The following is an 18,808-nucleotide window of genomic DNA, read 5'->3' as shown; positions in this document are numbered from 1 at the left end:
CGCTCACCTGCTCCGTTTCAATATTTATTTTTGTGCTACTTTTATCATGGTATAAGTTATTGAGAAGAGACCCCACGTTGTGGTCCTTGTCCGTACGACACCTGCCCCGCGCCTGCCCCGTCCCCTCACGGCCACCACCTAATTTATTGCTGTACATCTCTGCCGTGACGCTTTTGTACCTTTGCAATAAAGAGTTTTCTGGTTTCAGACCTGCCTCGTTGTGTGGTTGGTGCGGGGGCCAGGGGGGTCCAAGTCCCTGAGTGCAAGGCACCGCTGTTCGTGAGGGGCTGCCACCGCCTCCATGTCCTGCCCCCCAACTCGGTGGTCGTCACCTGCTGCAAGGTCCATCAGGACAGCCCTGAGGTGGGGATGGGGTCAGGCCGGTGGAGGCGGCCGGGCTGGCTTTCCGATGGTGGGCCCAATTCCCAAGTGCCCTGTCTGCCCCAACCAGGAGCCTCCAGCTTTTGGACATCGCCTTCTTCTCCAGCTCCGATGGCTCCCCTCCCCGCCCCCACCAGGTGGTATGTGCCCCAGTCTTGGGCCAGGTCCTGCAGCAGGTGGGGAGACAGACACTTCGCCTGGGGTAGACAGCAGGGTGCCTAAAGTAAGCGGGCTCTCCTGCAAGCCGGCGCCCGGGGCCTGTGCGTTCCCCATGGGCCTTCCCCACCCCCGTCCCTCTGAGGGGCAGACATGTCAGCACTTGGCCTCAGCCTCTGCAGGAGGGCAGACTTGCAGGCCAGGTCTTGGGGTTTCCAAGACCCGCTGGCCCTCCCACCTCACCTCTGCCTGAGCTGATGGGACCACTCCCGCCCCACGGTCATTGCCAGCAGCTCGGGTTGGGGGGGGGGGTAGCCTCTGGGGGGCCTGTTCCCTCCCTTTCCAGTCCGCTGGCTCCCTTCTGTGAAATGGGCGGGGAGTGGAGTGTGCCAGCCCTGTGGGGTCGCCGTGGCCCCCCACATGGCCAGGCCTGCTCCCCCTGCGAGAGCTCTGCACGGTGTCCTGGTGACTGGAGCTAGGGCAGGCCTGGACCCCAGCCCTGTCAGGGCCCCTGGGAAGTTGGGGAAGGCTGCTGCTCCTCCCGGCCCAGCCATCCGTCTCTCTGGGCTGCCTCCTTTGGGGTGGATTGCTGGAGCCATTTCCCAGGTGAGAGCACCGAGGCCGGGAAAGGCCCTGTGCGTTGGGGCCCAGAACTGGGAGCCCACTTTGTCATCATGGATAGCAAGACGTGCCTCCCTCCCTCCTCCTCGAGAGCGCCCATACTCCCCCCTGGAGCGGGCGAAGCCAGCGAGGTGGGGGCGACTGTGATCTACCTGTGGGCGGTGGGGCACGGCCTGACTTTGTGTCTGAAGGAGAAGCCAGGCCTCGTCCCACAGAGAAGTCTGTGGGGGCTGGACGAGTGTGAGAGCTGCCTCTCTGGGGCTAGTCTGTCTCTTGCCGGCTGTGTGACCTCGGGCCCCTTTCCCGGGGCTTGTGAGGATTCAGGGTAGGCTGGGGTCCGGGCCCCGCCCTCAGCACACTGTGGACACAGCACAAGGGGCTGCTGGGGCCTGTGCTGAAGGCGCCTTCCAACTGGGAGCCCCCACTGAGTGTGGTCACTGGAAGGGGGTCCCAGCCCACATACCCCATGCACATGGTTTAGGCAACTGGCGCCCTAATGGGGTGACCCTCCCCAGGCGGGGGCCTGCAGGGCCTCACCCCCATTTGCCCACAGGGGGTCTGGCACTGGCCCCCTCTGAGTCCTCCAAACAACCTCCTGCCCTGGTTGCTCCCAGAGCTGCTGACTGAGCCGGCTGTGCCGGAGTGCGGCCCACTGTGGTCCCGCAGCCCGGATGGCATGATAAGGCGGTGTGGGGGGGTGCTCTCCAGCTGGGTGGCAGGGTGGTGGCTTGGCTTATCTCACCAGGCAGCCCGGTGGGGCCCTCAGAGAAGCTGCGGCCTTAGTGCTAGGTCTGCAGGCCTAGGGAGCAGGGAGGCTGCGGGGCAGCCCCTCTTCTGGCCAGGGCCGGGCTGCATTTCTTCTCACCCTCAGGGGTCTCCCCAGGCACCAGCCTGGCACACAGAAGAGAGAAGGACGGAGGAAGGCGGGCTCAAGCTGCGAGCTCCGTCCTGCGCCCCTTGCGCTCTCTGGGCCTGAGTCCATCTGTGGCCTTCATGGACCCACTGCAGGCAGGGCTGGCTGGAGGTCCATCTTAAGGAGGAAGCTGAGCTCCCAAGGGAAGGGCAATGCTCCGGGTCTCCCGAGGGCACGGGGCACGGCCTTCGGTCTGCTTGTGAGCTCTGTGCCCCGCTGGGCTCTGAGCAGCGCCCCGGATCCTTCCCCCAACTGCAGACCTAGCACCGTGGGGCTTGTCTGAACACCCCAGTACAGTTGGCTCCTCCAGGGCTGACCCTGCGGGAACAGAGGCCGCTGGAGTCTCTAGAAAAGCCAGGTGTTTATGTACAAATAAGTGTGATTTCATCTGCGAGCCGCCTGTGCCCTGCGGGCTGGTCAGGACGAAGTCCCTGTGCAGGTGGCCCCGGACACCTCCCAGACCCACATCCACATGTCGGGTGGGGACTTTCAGGAGTCTCCTTGGCTGGAGGGGCTGTGCGGCGGCCTGGCAAGGCCCAGCTGAGGCCCCTACTGGCCCACCTGTCCACACCCACAGCTCCCATGATCTCGGGGTGGCTGCTCGCTCTCCGGAGGCCGCCCTTCCCTGCAGGGGCCCAGCCTGGAGTCCGTCCATCCTGCTGGCGCCCGCTTCATAGCAGCCCCTGAGCAGACGGCCAGGGGTGCCCAACGAATCCCAAGCTCATCAGATAAACTCCGATGTCCCATCTGGAGCCACGGGCCTGCAGGTGGGAGACAGGCTGGACAGTGGCCCCACATTCCTGGCAGGAAGGCTCCCAGAAGGGGCTTCTCCTCTGGCAACAGGGCTGGTGGGTGAGGGGCTCTGTGCTTGGCCAGAGGCCCCGGGCAGACAGGTGGCAGCCAGGCGTCCGGTGACCCGTGGCCCTCCTACAGCTCCTCCGCGGGGATCAGCATCCGCTTCTCCACGTTCCGACTCTTCTGGATCCCCCCGGGGCCATTGGCTGCACTGGGGTGGGCGCTGGGGCTCGGGGCCTCGTGTGTGGCCTGCTGGGTGTAGTGCTGGTAGGTCGGCGAGAAGTTATGGACGGCGTCCTGCACAATGTCCTGTGGGCTCATGGTCTCTTTGAGGCCGCTGGAGATGCTGTGCATGGGTGCCTCAGGGGCTGGGGGCAAACGGCACATGTATGGGGTCAGGGGGGTGCCCAGATCTGTCATGTTGCACTCAGACCCCAGCCCTGGGGACATGGCCCTGCTCCCCACCAACCTCTGGGCTGCCCAGGCCCTGGGCTTGGCCAGCAGGGGGTGACTTCGGGACCTCCGAACCCCAGCCTGGCTCCTCCCCTCAACCCCCTGCCAGCTTGTCCTAGCCCAGACTCCCCAGGGGACACATCGAGAGACCACCTTGGCTGGCTCCTGCCTTCTCCCCAGCCCGGAGTGAGCCCTTTATGCTTGTGGTAACGCCAGGCAGCTGGAGCAGGGCAGGCCATCCCTGCCCGAATGCGTCATTCCTCAGGGATGTCTGGGTCTCTGGGTGTGGTGGGCAGGGGCCCCCAGGCTTGGGAGGTATCAAGCCCCCCACTGCCAGACATCCAGTCCAGCCCATCTCACTCAGAGCTTGGGGCCTGGGCCAGATGCAGATGTGGGCTCTCTAGGGGTTGGGGTTCTCCCCAGGGGGCTGGGGTTCTCCCCAGGGGTTGTCTGTCTGTGCTTCTCCCCGGGCCCACTGTCCATGTGCCCACCCACTCTTGTAGAGGACCCGGCTAGTGCACCTGGTGAGTTCTCTTTCTTCTCTGCGTACACCTGGCAGCTGAAAGCATAGCGCAGGGCAATGGAGGCAAACAGCATCTCAATGCAGATGATGAAATTCTGGTAGCCAGCGGCCAGCGTGCCAGCCCCAATCTTGCTCCCGTCGATGACCTGGACCTCAGGGATGACTCCACACTTCTCCAGGATGGCCAGCAACATCCCTGGGGGATAGTTACAGCCGCTCAGGCACCCACCCTGCACAGGCCTTGGGAGCTGCGTGGGGTCTGTGGGGGAGGACGAGGTTCCGGCCCTGCAAAGGCTCCCCTGGGTGGCCCTGGGACGTCCCATCCCCGTGGTCCTGTTCCATGGAGGGAGAGGCTGATGTTCAGGGGTGTGGGTACCTCCCACACCAGGGTCATGGCCCAGTGGGCATCTGGCTACTCCCCACATGTCTGCTCTGGCCTCCCGATCCCAGAGTTGGGGTTCACCCCTGCCCCCCCCACACACTGTCTGTGGGGTGAGGTCCGGGAGCACCCCCATCCCAGCCCCAAGCCTCTGCTGGGCCTCTCCACCCACAACGGCCAGACCTGCTGGGCGGGGGACTCGAGATTTTCCCTGCACCGTGGCTTCCAGCTGAGGGGGTGGTGGTTCTGACCTGTGCTCCAGCCAGGGAAACTGAGGCCAGGCCTGAGGGCACATGGGGAATGGCTCTAGGCTCCACCGGGGCCCCCACAGCCCACCCACCCTGCCAGAAAGAGAGGAAGATGACCGCCTTGATGGTGAAGAACTTGAGGACAGGCTCGAAGGGCTGCAGGAGCTCCCTGGTGGCGAAGTAGAAAAGGAACAGGGCGTAGAGGGCCAGGCTGACGGAGAGATTGTAGATGAGGGTGACGTAGAGGTAGCCGCTGCGGATGCTGGGGCCAGAGCAGATGCCGGGGTCAGGGCAGGCCCCGAGCCCTGTGCCTTCCCTGCCATCCCAGCCTGGGCCCTCACAGTGACCCAGGCCTGGACCCTCCCTGCAGGCCAGGCAGGCGGGTGGGCGGCACCCGAGCACAATGGCCAGGGAGCTGGGGGTGTCCCCACGCAGCTGTGAGGACGTAGCCCTTTTCCCTACAAAGGCCACCCTCTGTCCCTCTTCCCCGGTCCGGCTGTGCGCAGACTGAAGGACCGGGCCTCTACACTGTGCACACACGGGCAGGCGTGTGCTAGTGTAGGAGTGCATACGTGATATGCGTGCACCTGTGGGTGTGTTCACACGCGCATGTCAACACTGAGCATGTGAGCATGTGTGTTCACGTGAAACCACGTGTGTGCCTGCTCGTGTGCACGTGTGAGCATGTGTGTGAGCGTGTGCACCTGCTCGTGTGCATGCGTGTGTGCGTGGGGGGGCTTGTGTGAGCGTGCGTGTAAGCGTGTGTGAGGGGGTCATGCGCGTATGTGCATGCATGTGTGCCCTGTCGTGTGCGTGTGTGAGCATGCGCGTGCAGGCTTGTGTGCATGTGTGAGCGTGTGTGCATGGGTTCGTGAGCGTGTGTGTGAGCATGCATGTGTGCACCTGCTCGTGTGCGTGTGCACGTGTGAGCGTGTGTGTATGTGTGCACCTGCTGTGTGTGTGTGCGTGCGTGTGCACCTGCTGTGTGCACGTGTGGACCTGGCGTAGGGCTCCTTCTGGGCTGTCCGGGAGGCGCCGCCAGTGGCTCCCTGGGCCTGAGGGCCTGAACTCCCCCTTGGCTCTCCTTTGGGTAGGCGGGCTGCAGGCCAGGATTGAGGGTGAACCCACGGCAGCGAGGATCCTAGCCCTGGTAGTCAGGGGCCCACTCCTCTGGGTCTGTTTGCTGTGGCCTCATCCTGGCTAGTCTCCCAGGAGTGCACGTGAGGACTCGGACTCGTGCTGAACCCCCTCCCTGACCCGGGGCCGGCACCCTTCTCCCGTCAGGCTAGCCCACCCCTCCCAGCCCCCACAGCAGCCTGGCCTCACTTGAAGTCCCCGTCATGGTATTTGCCGAACGCCTGCAGGACGATGGTGACCAAGGCCATGACAGGCTTCACGATACAAAACTGCAGTGTGGCCTGGGGAGGAGGGAGCAAGGGGTGATGGGGGGGTGTAGCTGGGAGGGGCAGGGCAGGGCAGGCCAGCCCCCCACACCCCCACTCACCTGCTTGCAGAATCGCAGGAAGCCAATGGAGTAGGACATGCCGTGCAGGCAGCAGGTGCCATAGATGCAGCTGGACCTGAGTGTGCAAGTCCGTGAAGCAGGGCCCGCAAGGGCCCGTCCCCAGCCCGGCCCTGCTGCCGGGGTGCGGGGGGCCCCCATGGGCTCTGGGGCGAGATGCTCACCGGATGGGCTTTCCCCGGATCTCTGCCATGATGGCGCTCTCGCCCCCCAGGTACTGGAAGCACAGGCTTAGGAAGCTATAGATGACAAAGGCTGCAGGGCAGGGGGCCAGGGCGGGCAGCAGTGAGCTTGGGCTCCCCGAGGCCCCCCGCTCCCCGCCATCCCTGCTGACCCCCGGCTGTCAGCAGTCCCTGTGGCAGTGAGGCCCCACCCCGTCGAGGGCCCCCGTTTCCCCTCAATCCAGGCCCTGGGCCAGCCCCACTGCAGAGCCCCCACCCTTGGCACCCCCGATCCTGACCATCCCTGGAGGCTGGGGTTCCCGAGCTGGCTGAGGCCTCTCTGCGCCCTCCCTGGATCTCGCAGGAGCCCGGAGCCAGACGGCGCTCACCTTCATAGCAGTCACGCACTGAGTCCAAGTAGATGTAGTGCTGGTGGCCCCCCAGGAGGAGGAGGCTGAGCCAGGAGTCGAAGGCGTAGACGGGCACGATGAGGAGCAGGCGAATGATGTAGCGCTGCTCGTTGGGAACCGTGTAGGAGCGCAGGTGCAGGTAGATCTAGGCAGGCAGAGCAAGGGCAGGCTTGGGGCACGATGGGCATGTGCCCCCCCCCACCCCCGTGTGGAGCAGCGCGGGAAGCAGCGCGAGCTCCCCCAGGCGCGGCCGGCCCCTTCTGCCCGCACACTCTGCCACGGGAACGCCTGCTTGCTCACGCTCTTGCTCCCGTGTTCGTTCATTCCGGGCCAGGGAGCGTCTGTGGCCCCGGAGTTTGGCATCTCAGCATGGGGGGGTCTGCAAAGGGCTCACCCCCTGGTGCCCTTTCCGGGATTGGCCTCATGGGGCAGGTACATCGGGAAAGCAAGGGTCTGTGTATGAGACTGGCCCTCGCAGCGACGCGGGGGTAGATGCTGGTGGGGCCGGCAGGGTCTTGGACGGCCAGTGAAAGGGGCATCCCAAGTTGTCCACAGGGGACCTGCTGTGCGATAATAGGGCATGGAAGCATCAGAGGACAAAGCAGGTGTGACCCCACGCATGTGGGAAACATCGGGTGAACACGAAAGGAAAGATGGCGCTGTCCTGTCCCTGGGCGGTGGGAAATACAGCTGATTATAGTCTGTCTGGAGACCTTTCTTGACTGTCCACGTCTTCCACGGGGAGGTGGAAGAGCAGCGAGAAGGTCTTGAAGAGGAAGAGGTGCCTGGAAGCCAGGCACATGGCACCTCTGGAAGGCTTCCTGGAGGAGGTGCCACTGAGTGTAGGTGGAGAGAGGGCCATGGCAGGGCAGGCTGTGTGTGGAGCCCTGCGTGCGCCAGTCTTCAGAGGGCACAATGCAGTGAGTGGCAGGGGCAGACTGGCATCCGGAACAGTCCCTTATCAGTCCCTGCCGTCTGGCTGAGGCAGTGGGAGCGCCTGGCACGGGCAGCCCCTGGGAGACGTGGTTTCTGTCCTGGGGCTGGCACTACCTGGCGGGGCGGCCTTGGCAGGCCCTCTCCGTCCTCTCCCCACCTTACCGTCCCATCCTAAAGCCAGAGGATGAGTCCTTCTCTGCCCTTGGGGGCTCTGGAAGGGTGGAGACGGCTGCCCTCCTGTCTCGGAGGGTCTGGGGCTGGGGGCAGGGGCGGGGCTGCAGCCCACGGGGCCTCTGTCTGCCCATCTGGGGAGGCCCAGGAGTCAGAGACAAACACGCAGAAGTGCTGGGGTTAGGCTCACACAGAGGGGGCATCCAAGACCCCCACTCAGGACTCTGGGGCCTCCCCCTGCTAATCCTGGTCCCCAAGTCACGGCCTACCCCGGACTTTACTTGCCACCCAAGTGCACACGCACCACCCACCAGTTCAGTCTTCCTGGCCAGAGCCCCAGGAGCAGCTTGGTAAGACTCTGTGCCAATCCTGCCTCCTCCGGGCAGCCCTCCCGGTTGGCCCCCACTGCTCTTGCCTGTACTGTGCCCCCCAGTTCCCCTCATACCCTTGTGTCTACTTCTGATGTGTTTGTTTGAGGCGGCTCTCACTGAGAAAGGAGTCCACTCACCCCTCCCTGCCCGCTGGCCCGCTGACCGCCCCTGCCCCAAGCTCACACCCCCACTCATTCCCTCCCCATCCTGAAGGCCAGTCTTCCCTGGCTCCCACACCCTGCGTTCGGGGGAAAGCTCCCCCCACCGCCCCTGCACCCTGGCCTGTTGCCACCCCTGAGGGCCCTCCCTGCAGCCAGGCCTCTGGTGGCTGCCCCGGATCCCAGCACGGTCAACCAGGGCCATGTCCCATGGCCAGCAGGGTCCCAAGAGAGGTGCGGAACGGAGGGCCTACCTGGTGGCAGGTGAGCACCAGGGCAGTCCACACGAAGACCCCTGAGACGCCATGGGCCAACGCAGTGGTGAGGAAGAGGCGGGAGGCGCCCTGGGAGCTGTTCCCCATGGGGTCCATCTGTGGCCCGCCAGGCACGGAGGACACGGAGGGCACGGTGGGCATGGCGGGAGGGGGGCTGGGCTGTGGCCAGGTTGCTGACACCAGGGGGCCGCGGGCTGTTCCCAGGAGCCCTGAGGCATTAGTCATCTGCAGAGGTGAGGGAGGACACGGGGAGGAGTGAGGACAAAGGTGCACCCAGGCAGTTGGCAGCCCCAGTGCCGGCCCAGGGAGGAGGGGGTTGGGGGCAGGGCGGGAGGAGCTCCTCCTGGCAGCCACGCACAGGCCACTGACAGGCCGGGGCTGCCTGGGCGTCCCTCCCCATCCCTTCTGTGTGGTTCGAGCCTGACCATTGTGCCTACTCCCCTGACTTGGGCTCTCCTTCCCAGGTGGGACTCAGCCGCCTGGGCGCAGAATCGGGGAGCAGACTGTGGCATCGGGTGGTCCCCGTCTCTGCTGCTCAGACTTGTGGGAGCCCACGTTTGGGGGCCCGAGATGTCTGGGAATGTGAGAGAGCCCGGCTGCCCTGCCTGCCCGGAGGGGAGGGCAGTCGGAGAGAAGGCCGGACTGGTGCTGCCCGCCACTGCCGACAGGGGTGCAGCCCAGCAGCCACCAGCTCCCCGGCCCTGCCCGGCTGTCCGGGTGCCCGGCTGTGTTTCAGGGCCCTTCAGCTCCCCAGGCCTGCTCGCTCGCTCCGGATGCCGGCTCTCTGGTCACTGGCCAGCCAGCCGGGGCACCGGACACCTTGCTCCTCCCATGCCAGAGGCTGACCCGGCCTCTCCCCCGGCCTCCAGCCCACGGCAGGTAGGGGCCCAGTGCCTACCTCTCAGGCAGGAAGCTCTGGCCGGCCCTGGGAGGCCCGGCCTCCAGGGAAGCCTGGCTGGTCATTTGCATGGCCACGTGGCCCAGGGCAGCCCCACTGGGGGTGGGGCAGGGCTGCTCTCTGGAGTCTGTACCAGGCTTGGGGAGGGGGCCTGCCAGGGCTGCCGCCTGCAGGGAGGGACCCGGTTGGAGGGGGAGGAGCAGAGGCTTGTCCCCTCCCGCTGCTGCTGACATTCTATCTTTGCTCAGCAGCAGCTGGCTCCCAGGAAGCTTCGGGCCGCCAGGTGCCCTCACCTGCCAGTGGCAGACGGGCAGCCACGTGGCCTCTGCCTGGGCCCCAAGCAGGCAGGAGGGGTTGGGAGGCTGGGCTGGTGTTTGCCTAAACACAGGTGACTTTCTGTTGTGAGAATCTTGCCCAGTCTGCACGAGGTGCACAGGAAACATTGCTGGGATTGTGGGGTCGGGAGAGGGGGACAGGCAGGTCCCTGTGTTCAGCCGGATGCCAGTGGCTTCTTTGCAAAGAGGCTCCCCCAACTCTGTCTCTGGAGGGTCCAGCGGGTAGGGGTGTGCTCTGCGCATTCACGCCACCGCCCCCGCTGCCGATGCGGGGGGCCACCAGGACGGAGGGTCTGCTCTGTGCCCTTGATGGTGCCACACGTTCACGTCCTTTGTGGCCACCTGACTCTCCCTGTGGCCCTGGGCCATGGGTCAAGGGCTGAACTGTTGGAATGACTGATCCCTTTTCGCTCAGAGAGGCTCATCCACACCGGTGTGCACAGGTGTGTGGGAGGCTGCAGGCCCAACCCCTGGACACATGAGCCCACTCCTCGCCCCTCCATGAGGCCGCTCCTCACCCCTCCACCCCCACCAGCCCCCTGCCCCCCAGGAGACCCCAGCAGGCCTCCTCTGAGCACTGCCTGGAAACTTCCTTACTGACTTCTCTTCCAGCTGTCTCCTTGTCCTACTGATTCAGATGTCACCGTTCAATACTGTTCCCCCCCCCCTTATATCCCACCCAGAGTTCCTGTCCACCTGTTGGCTTTGCGCTCGCTGCCAGCACTCCCTCCGTGGGAGCTTCCAGAATCCTGTGCCAGGACCAGTGTGCAGCCGGCCCTCTGGCTGTGGCTCCCACCAGCTCTGGCTGGGGCGACTGGTGTGGTCTACACCGCATCCAGCCAGAGTAAGTTTCCCGTGCGCCCGAATCCCACCACCTGCCCTGGGTACCAGGAGCGTGGGTCAGCACGTGTGGAGGCAGCACCCTTCACGGCCCCTGGTGACAATGGCTTGGGGACCCTGAAGGGTGTACACTTAGTTATGGAGACATGGATGGGCTGGCAGGGGCCCAGGGACACCCCACCCCCCATGCCACAGGTGGGGAAGTGAGGCCTAGGGCCTTCCCAGGCTGCTACTGGGGAACCGAGCCTGCAGCAGGAAGCACTCAGGTCAGAAGGGATTCCTTGCTGGACCCAGTGGGGCCAGGCCTTTGGGAGAGCGCTGAGGGGCCCTGGCCCTGGGGAGGCTTGAAGCCTGGACCCTGGACAAGACGGAGGTGCTTCTGGAGCTCGGCCTTTTCTTCAGAGCCAGAAAACACTGTGGGGGAGGGCAGTGGATTCTGACCTGCAGGTTGTACACGGGGGTCAGGCCCGCCTGCCAGCAGCAAGGGGGGCCAGGGGTCCCTGATCCTGGGAAGCCCCTGCCACCCAGGGCCATCCCTGCTCTCATGGTGGAGGCCAGGCCCAGTGTCACTTCTGGGTTGTTCCCGTAGCTGCCTTACTCTGAAGCCTTGTTCAGCCGTTGCCTCCAGGAAGGCCTCCAGGGATCCCTGGCTCTGAAGCCTCCCTACTCCAGGACACTGCGCACTCCCGGGCATGGCTTTGCTCAGGGGCCCTCCCGTTGGCACCAGGCCATGTAGGTATTGTAGAATCCCGGGCCTCTGCTAAATGGGGGCCTTCTGCCCCCAACCCCTTTCTCTGGGTCCTGACCTGTTGCTCCAGGGGCAGCCTTAGCCCTCTGTGCCATGCTTTGCCCACGTTCTCGGCAGTCACCTCAGCAGAGCCCTTCACCTCTCTGGGCCTCTTCTTTCCGTCTGTACAGATGAGTCTGGGGTTCTCCCACTGCACCGTGGGGTACAGCAGGTGGGTCCCTGCCATCACTGTGGGCCTGGGACACCCCTTTGCCTTGCTCTGAGCTCTGGGAAAGACCTGAGCAGCCTGGCCATCCCAGGGCTGCCCGGGTGTGACATGGAGAGCAGCGAGAGCCCAGGTCAGGGAGGCGTGGGAGATGGGGAGGGGAAGGAGCCAGATTCTGCCCCACAGAGTGCTGGGCTCCAGCACCGGGGTCACTGGGCGGTAGGTGCAGGAGAGCTGACCTGCCCGAATTTGGCCCTGCCTCCAGCAGCCAGTGTCATGGCCCATGTGCACTCAGCAGAGGTGGCTGGGCCGGCCCGGCCTGATTTCCCTGCCTGGGGCTGGACGCTGACCAAGCCCAGCACAGGACAGACCTGCCTGCCCGGGTCCGGGGAGCTGGGGCCTCTGACCCCTGTTTGTGGTGACCAGGTGACGAGGCTCTGAGCAGGTTGTAGCTGGGGCGTGGGTGGCTGAGACACTGTGGCCACTGTCAGACCTGTCTCCTCATCCCCATGCCTGCCTTTCACTACTGGTGACCCAATGCCCATGGCTCCTTGGCCTTTCTGCTGGCCCTAGAGCTCCTTCCAGACACACCCTGCCACAGGGGACCCCTTCTCAGCCAGCCTTCCATCTGGGGACATCTCTGGGAGCCTGTGGCTCCTTTCCTGCCACTGGCCCAGTCCAGCGTGCCACCCCCCCACCCCGGGCAGGCAGAGACAAGTTGGGGGAGGACAGTGGGGGCATCAGGACACTACGCTTCCCAAGGCCAGACCCCCGGGGTCCTTTGGCTCTCCAGGGGTGCCCTCCTGCTGTCATCTGGGGAACTTTGGTCCCGGCACCTGCAACGGCCCTTGACTTAACCAATAGCCACTGTGGCCAAGGGCCTGGGGGTGACTGGCCCGGGGCCACTGTCAACCGAGGGCCTTGGGTGCTCAGTTCTTTAAGCCACTCAGGTGGGAGCTGGGAGAAGTGGGGAGCAGCGGTGGGGCCCCAGGGCCTCTGCAGGCCATGGAAGGAACCTACATCCCGGGGAACCCAAGCCCCTTCTCCCCTCCTCTGGGCCCGCAGCGGGGACCGTGGGTCCCTCCAGCTCCAGTTCTGGGATTCCTTGTGTGGTGGGCAAGCCGGGTCCTGGGCCCCAGAGCTGCAGGAGCAGGGCCCTGGTTCAGACACACCGGGCTAGGAATCTGACGTGGCCCTCACAGTGTCTGTGACCTTCCTCAGTGTCCCCTGCACCTGGAACCCCACTTGCAGCAGGTCAGCATCCGTCCCTTGCTTAAAGGTAGGTCCGGGTCAGTGTGGCCCAGCACTGCTCTGCAGTCAAGGTCACTGAGGCCCAGGACCACTCTGCGGCACTAGCCGTCTCAGTCAACCTGCATCCTGCTGGCCAGATCACTGTCCCAGGGCTTCTCTCGGCCTCTAGGCCGGTTAGCCCAGGGGGGACCCCACTGTGGGATCTCGGGGACCTCACTCCCTCCTGGGGCTTTCTGTCCCTTCTGTGCTGCCCATTCCTAGCCTGTGTCCCTCCCCTGGGCCACCTCCCTCCCCCAGGCCTCCGTCCCCAGAGAGGAGCTGTGTCCCTGGAGCCTGCCTATACCTGCCTGCTGTCCCAGAGCCAGTTGCCAGCCCTGGGTGTGTCCGCAGGGGCAGCCCTCCATGTGGGGCTGGGGCAGGGGTGCAGCCCTGAAACCCTTTTTGGTTACCAGGTGGTATCCCAGGGCCTGGCAGGGCCCTGTCATCTTGGGTGGAAAGGGGGTGGGGCAGAGAGGCCTGGACTCACAGAATTTCACAGTGCAAGATTTTTTCTCCAGGAATCCCTGCCCCACTAGAGTGAATGGGACCCCGGCCTGGACCCCACCCCTCCTGTGGGTGTGCACACTTGCACACACATGCGCGCCTGTGCTCACCTCTCTGGTGGCTCGGTCAGCTGTCTGGTCAGGCCCCTCGGGCTGCTCTGCTCAGGGCTCCAGGCCCCAGGGGGTGGGGGTGGGGGTCCAGCCCCGATGTGCAGCCTCTAGACCTCCGTTGCTCCTCCTCACAGCAGCCTGGGCTGGTCCAAGGCACTGCTGCTCCTGGGGGGCGGGGGGTGACGGCCTTTCCCTGGTCCCAGAAAACACCTCCTTGCCACCGCCCACCTCACCAGGCCGGCCCTGCCAGGCGGGGTGCAGCCCTGGCCACACCCTCTGCTGTGCCCTGCCCACACCCTGGGCCTCCCTCCCATCCCTCCAGTCGTGCACTGTCTGGAGCGGGGTACAAGCCAGCCTCAGAGTCTCTGACGTCCGGGTGTGGCCTTGAGTGGCCGCATCTCTCCATCCGTGTGGGTGGTGGTCCGATCCACCCCTGCCCCGGTGCAGTGAGGGGTAGACGGGGGGTTGCCTGCCTTCACAGAGGGACAGCTCCTGGCTCGAGCACCCCACACAGGGGCTCCGAGTGGCCTCCCCAAGAGACGCGGAGCCACTGAGAGGATGGCCCGTGGCCAGCTGCTCCCGCAGGAGAGGGGTTTCCACCATCTCGTCACGATCTCTCGGAATCAGTGGGGCCTCACTTCCCACTGAGCCCACCTCCTCCCTCCCCGCCGCCCTGTAGACCCATCTGTCCACTTCGGGTTCAGACCATGAAGCTGCAGGGGGTGAGCACCTCCCTGCAGTCCATCTCTGGTCACTCAGGGCCCTCTGACTGCACACATGCCCTGGGCATCCTAGTCGTTCACTGCGTGCCCCCTCCTGACTGCCAGTATCACTCCGAGGCACTGAGATGCTCAGAGGCTCAGCGGTCCTGCACGTGGCTGTCTTAGTCCACTGGCTCCTTGTCGTAACTGGTTTGGGAGGCTCGGGGGCTGCAAAGCCCTGGAGAAGCCGCTCGGAGAGATTGCCTACAGTGGCCGGCCTCCCTGGGTTCTCTTGCTCGCCCTTGGCTCTGAGCCACATCCCTACATCCACTAAGAAGAAGGAAGGGCGTGCAAGGGATGGGGTCTGGGGGGGCCACTGTGCGCAGCTTGGCGGAGAACTGCATAGGGCAGGTGGCACTGGAGGTCCAAGGGCATGACCTTGATGGAGGAGCCCCTGGTAGTCAGAGCTGGGGGGGCTGCAGATGAGCCCCCCGTCTTTTACTTCCGTGGGCCTACGGATCGCTGGAAGGTGTGATGACAGTCTGATCACTGGTTAAGCGCCATGTACAAGAATAAATCTGCATGGCGCCAGCCACCGCCTGTGGGAGCTGCGGCTTCACCGATGGCTCCTCCTAAATAGTGGCGGCCGAAGCCGAGGGCCCTGCACCTTCCCACCCCGTCCCATGCCTGCATTTATAAGGCCAAGGAGCGTGCAGGCCTCAGGGACAGGAGCATGTAGTGCCGGGCTGTGATTTCCACCAGCCACCAGACAGCTTCCGGCAGCTGTAAGGGTGCGGCGCGGACAAAGTCCTGGGGGCCCCACTCTCAGTTCCATGCCGGGTCCACCACCCCCTGCCAGGCGGTGTCCATGTCACCGCCCAACTGCCTCTCCTTCAGGGTGGCAGCCAGGGGTGGGAGTGTCACTCCTTCACATGGTCAGGCTGCCAACTGGCAGCAGTGAGAGGTCCTGTGCCCCGGGGTCAAGTCCAGGCTCGGCCGGGGCAGCTCGGTGATGCTGCCTCCATTTCCGTCTCTGGAACACATGGATGATGAGAGGAGTAAGGTTCCCGGGTCGGAGTGAGGACTGTTAGCGTACATGCGACAAAGGCTGTACCCTGAGCCTGGTCACTGTGATAGGCAGGTGTGCTAGTCCCATAGAGACGAATTTAGGGACCAAACCAGAACACCGAAAGCTGCAACTCTGAACCCAGACTCATACTGGGACCCTCTCTGTGCCTCGGGTTCCCTGCTTGTGCGATGGGAGGAGTCGTGGTCCCACAGCACAAACACATAATTTTTAGATGAGCACTGCATAACTATTGCTTTGAAGTATTAATCTGAGGACACCAGGCCTTTGCTTCTGCTGGGGGGCAGGGGGGGTCCTCCTCACCCATTGGGACACCCCAGGCCTTGGGGGTCCACATGTGTGTGGACGTCTCCTCCCTTCTTCAGTCGGTTCCTGTGTCCTTAGACCTGGCCCTGGTCCCAGTCCTGCCGAGGGATCCACCAAATGGCATTGGGGGCCAGAATCTAACCGGGGGAGTGGCAGTGTGGACACAGGTGGGGTGGGAGCGGCCAGGCTGGATGCAGCCTGCCCGAGAGGTCGGGAGGTGGGGCAGAGCTGGCCACAAAGGAGCCCTGTGTCTCTCAGGGACGGGCTTGCCTGTTTCCCCTGGTCACCCAGGCTCCCTGCAGCAGCAGCAGCAGCAGCAGCAGCACAAGGGACCTTCCCTGCTCAAGCATCGGCACCTACTCTGGGAAGTTGGCAGGATTCCCATGGGTGACTGCTGTGGTCACCGTCAGCCAGTCTGTGCTCCCAGTGGGACAGGGCTGGTGGTGGGGCTGATGGTGACATTGCACTGTCTGCTGACAGAATGAACCCTTGAAAACTTTCCCTCTGTCTCATCTTCAGCAAACTCATGCTTGCCTCTAGACCAGACTGGCAGGTTGAACCAGTCCTTTCCATCGCCTCTTGGAGAGGAGTTTCTAAAGTCAAGAACTTCAGGGTCTCAGAAGCTGTTGATTCTGAGGGAAACCAAATTAAAAACATCCCCTTCTGATCTTATGAGGACATGGACGCCACCCAAGGTGTTTTCTGTACAAAGATCTCTTTTAAGATTTTATTTTTAGGTCATCTCTATGTCCACCATGGGGCCGGAACGCACAGCCCCGAGATCGAGTTGCACACTCCACTGACCAAGCTAGCTGGGTGCCGCTCTTTACACTGGGACCCCAGCTTCCAGACCCTGAGCCCGCATCCTCTCTGGTCTCCAATCCTGTGCGGTGGGCTCACAGTCACACGGAACATGGACAGCAATGCGCCACTGTGGCTAGTGGGGGATGAGGACCAGCCCAGAGGGACCGAGCTGCTGTCTGCAGGGGCAAACGCCATCCTGAAGCCAGCACCTCACTGGACCTGTCATGCAGCAGGACAGTAAGAGATGTTTGCGGAATGGAAGTTCATAGCTGTCCAGAGAAGTCAGAGAAGGAGGAGCAAAAGAAGTGTGTAGAGCATGTGAACCTTGCCAAACAAGGTCTCCTCCCACCTCCGCATAGTGTGTTGAACCGAGCCTGGGACTCTAGTTCTCAGTGGGACGCTAGTTCTCAGTATTGCCAGGAAGGCTGGTGAGTTATTTGGGGATAGGCATTTATTGTGAATAAAAAAAATTTCATTCAGCGACAGATACTGCACACGGAGAGCCAGGACTCCAACCTAATGACTCATCTCTCAGTCTTGAATACATGCAGCTGTTTGGACCCTAGTAAAAACCATTCACAACCCCCCAAGACACAATCCTCAGCTTTCCTCCATCCGCGGGTATGTTAGCGCCCAAAGTACGGGTCTGCCTGGGACGTGCATATTTCCTCTGGCTTCTAGAGCTAAGCCAGAGCTGCTCCTCCTGCCTAACCGAGGGAGTGTTTCCATATCGAGAGAGTATCCGCGTGTCCCCTCGGCTTGCTGAGTAGCAGGCGCAGCTGCTGGCTCCAGGGTCACCACACCTGGCAGGACTGGATCACCTCCTTCAAGGCCTTCAGCCCCTCCACACTCCTGTCCTTCACGGCCAGGGCCAGGAGGACTGCTCTGTTTCCAGCCTCCTGAGACACAAACGTCACCAGGTTCTTTGCAAAGACGTGGATGAGAGGCTGGTAAAGGAAAGGAGAAAAACCATTTTAATTGTGACAAATCTGTTTTCCCTTAGTGCCTTCACAGTGTCCCCCAGGAACCCTCCTGACTTCCTGCACCCCCAATAATCAACCCCCTCCATGTAAGTTCAATCCAACACTGGTTTAGCGTTCAACCGACTCCAGAACACTCCAGTCCTAAACAAAACGCTAGAGAGGCACCATTACACTCATTTCCTTGGTGCCTTCTGATTCCTTGGTCTCTTCCGGCAGGCTGTCATCCAGAAGGAATCATGGAAAGTATTCTACAGGGCTGGTGTGGGGTCTGTCAAATCTCAGCGGCTCCAAGGTCGCACGAGAGAGCCAAATCTTACAAAATTAGTACCGCCGCTCTGCTAGGTAAAACACTGATACGCTGGGGAAAGCATGCACCAAGGGCAGGCAGGTGCCCTCGCAGCTGCATAGGCCTCAGAAAACAATGTGGAGCCTGTGGCCTCCAGCCCCTACTCACAACCCGCAGCCACACAAGCAGTTTTCCCTCCAGGGTGGGGACCCCTTTCCACCACTTTACCTCGTCCTGCCCAAGAAGGACTTTGGTGGTGAGCACGGGCTTGCTGATGTCACCAGCCACGGTGCTGGGCTCCAGGGAGACCAGGGTACCCATCTTCCCGAACTGGGTCACCACCACCAGGATATGACTGCTGAAGGATGTGCAGACCACCTGCGTGGGGACCCCACACACCACTTCCGTCTTCTGTTTGGAAGTCAGCAAGGGTTTGCCTTCCATGGATGGGTCTTTTCAGTGGCACTTTAACGTTTACCAAGCAAAGAGAGGAAAAAAGGTCACTCAAACCGTGTCGGAGGTGCTCATGCTCCAGCATTAGCACTGCCTGGTATTCGCACAGAGGCACGAGCACGCCCACCCGAGCAGGCGCCCGCGCGTGCCCGCCGCCTTCACGGGGAGCCCTCAGAAGCCGCTCCAGGGCGCGCGTGTGCAGACGTGCGGGCTGCACCGAGAAGACGGGCCGTCGGGGCACTCGCCAGTCTCTGTCCCCGAACCAGGCTCCACGCCCACCCGCCGCAGGTGCACAAGCCCGGGCTCCAGCAGGTGGCCGCGCCCCCGCCGCCCTCTGAGCTTCCCCTTCCGCTTGGGAAGACGACCGCCCCCGCAGGACAGGGAGGCACCCCCCGCGAAGGCTACGCGCAGAGGGCGGCGGGAGGCCGGGAGCCCCGCGGGGCGCCCTCGCTACCCATCCCACCCGCCATGCTGCCCGCGCTCACCGCGCCGCGCCCGGAAGTGACGTCCGATGGGCGACGCGGGCCCGCCCCCGCAGGGGCCCCGCCCACCGACCCTGCGGCCCCCTCCACCGGAAGTGCGCCTGGGGGTTTCCGGTCCCGGCGGGGCCTCTGGCTCCTGAGCGGCGCGGTTCCACGCTGCTGAGAGGGGTCGGCCGTTCTGGGCGAGGGGCTGCATCCTCCACCTGCGAGTCTCGGCCGCCCGGCCTCTGGTTGCTCCCCCGGGGTGTCCTCGGTGGTCGGGGGGGCTGCCTAGCTGTGGGTTTGCTACCCTACATGGCGACC

The 18,808-nt window shown here is 63.6% G+C and overlaps 2 protein-coding genes across 8 annotated transcripts; both read right to left on the bottom strand.

The window, feature by feature from the left end:
• Window positions 1-2,415: 2,415 nt before the first annotated feature.
• On the bottom strand, window positions 2,416-13,660 carry TMEM184A (transmembrane protein 184A). Of its 5 annotated transcripts, none has more exons than XM_047714639.1 (10): window positions 13,404-13,660; window positions 8,453-8,698; window positions 7,033-7,125; window positions 6,542-6,707; window positions 6,156-6,246; window positions 5,974-6,049; window positions 5,796-5,887; window positions 4,562-4,731; window positions 3,841-4,038; window positions 2,416-3,234 (listed from the first exon to the last, which is right to left on the bottom strand). In XM_047714639.1, the coding sequence occupies exons 2-10, from the start codon at window positions 8,696-8,698 to the stop codon at window positions 2,999-3,001; spliced, it is 1,368 nt and encodes a 455-aa protein (XP_047570595.1). In that variant the 5' UTR covers window positions 13,404-13,660; the 3' UTR covers window positions 2,416-2,998. The 5 variants fall into 5 exon arrangements, with proteins under 5 accessions (XP_047570595.1, XP_047570596.1, XP_047570597.1 ...); XM_047714640.1 differs by lacking the exon at window positions 13,404-13,660 and adding an exon at window positions 9,372-9,545; XM_047714641.1 differs by lacking the exon at window positions 13,404-13,660 and adding an exon at window positions 9,179-9,298.
• A 3,074-nt stretch (window positions 13,661-16,734) lies between these two features.
• On the bottom strand, window positions 16,735-18,502 carry PSMG3 (proteasome assembly chaperone 3). Of its 3 annotated transcripts, none has more exons than XM_047714647.1 (3): window positions 18,151-18,502; window positions 17,799-18,035; window positions 16,735-17,248 (listed from the first exon to the last, which is right to left on the bottom strand). In XM_047714647.1, the coding sequence occupies exons 2-3, from the start codon at window positions 18,012-18,014 to the stop codon at window positions 17,096-17,098; spliced, it is 369 nt and encodes a 122-aa protein (XP_047570603.1). In that variant the 5' UTR covers window positions 18,015-18,035; window positions 18,151-18,502; the 3' UTR covers window positions 16,735-17,095. The 3 variants fall into 3 exon arrangements, with proteins under 3 accessions (XP_047570603.1, XP_047570605.1, XP_047570602.1); XM_047714649.1 differs by having other exon boundaries at window positions 18,303-18,502; XM_047714646.1 differs by having other exon boundaries at window positions 17,799-18,502.
• Between the last annotated feature and the right edge of the window lie 306 nt (window positions 18,503-18,808).

The sequence above is a fragment of the Lutra lutra genome, chromosome 18 (genome assembly GCF_902655055.1).
Source record: "Lutra lutra chromosome 18, mLutLut1.2, whole genome shotgun sequence".
Classification (NCBI taxonomy): Eukaryota; Metazoa; Chordata; class Mammalia; order Carnivora; family Mustelidae; genus Lutra; species Lutra lutra.
Note: the sequence above shows the minus strand (reverse complement) of the source record. Positions and strands in the feature narration are given on the sequence as shown.

Excerpts from the sequence above, each read along its gene's own strand:
- TMEM184A (XM_047714637.1), bottom strand. The coding sequence starts at position 8,985 with ATGCCACAGTCTGCTCCCCGATTCTGCGCCCAGGCGGCTGAGTCCCAC. Across the intron at positions 6,247-6,541 it reads AGTGCGTGACTGCTATGAAG|CCTTTGTCATCTATAGCTTC; the intron begins GTGAGCGCCGTC and ends CCTGCCCTGCAG. Across the intron at positions 6,050-6,155 it reads ATCCGGGGAAAGCCCATCCG|GTCCAGCTGCATCTATGGCA; the intron begins GTGAGCATCTCG and ends TTGCACACTCAG.
- PSMG3 (XM_047714646.1), bottom strand. The coding sequence starts at position 18,014 with ATGGAAGGCAAACCCTTGCTGACTTCCAAACAGAAGACGGAAGTGGTG. Across the intron at positions 17,249-17,798 it reads TCCTTCTTGGGCAGGACGAG|CCTCTCATCCACGTCTTTGC; the intron begins GTAAAGTGGTGG and ends TTCCTTTACCAG.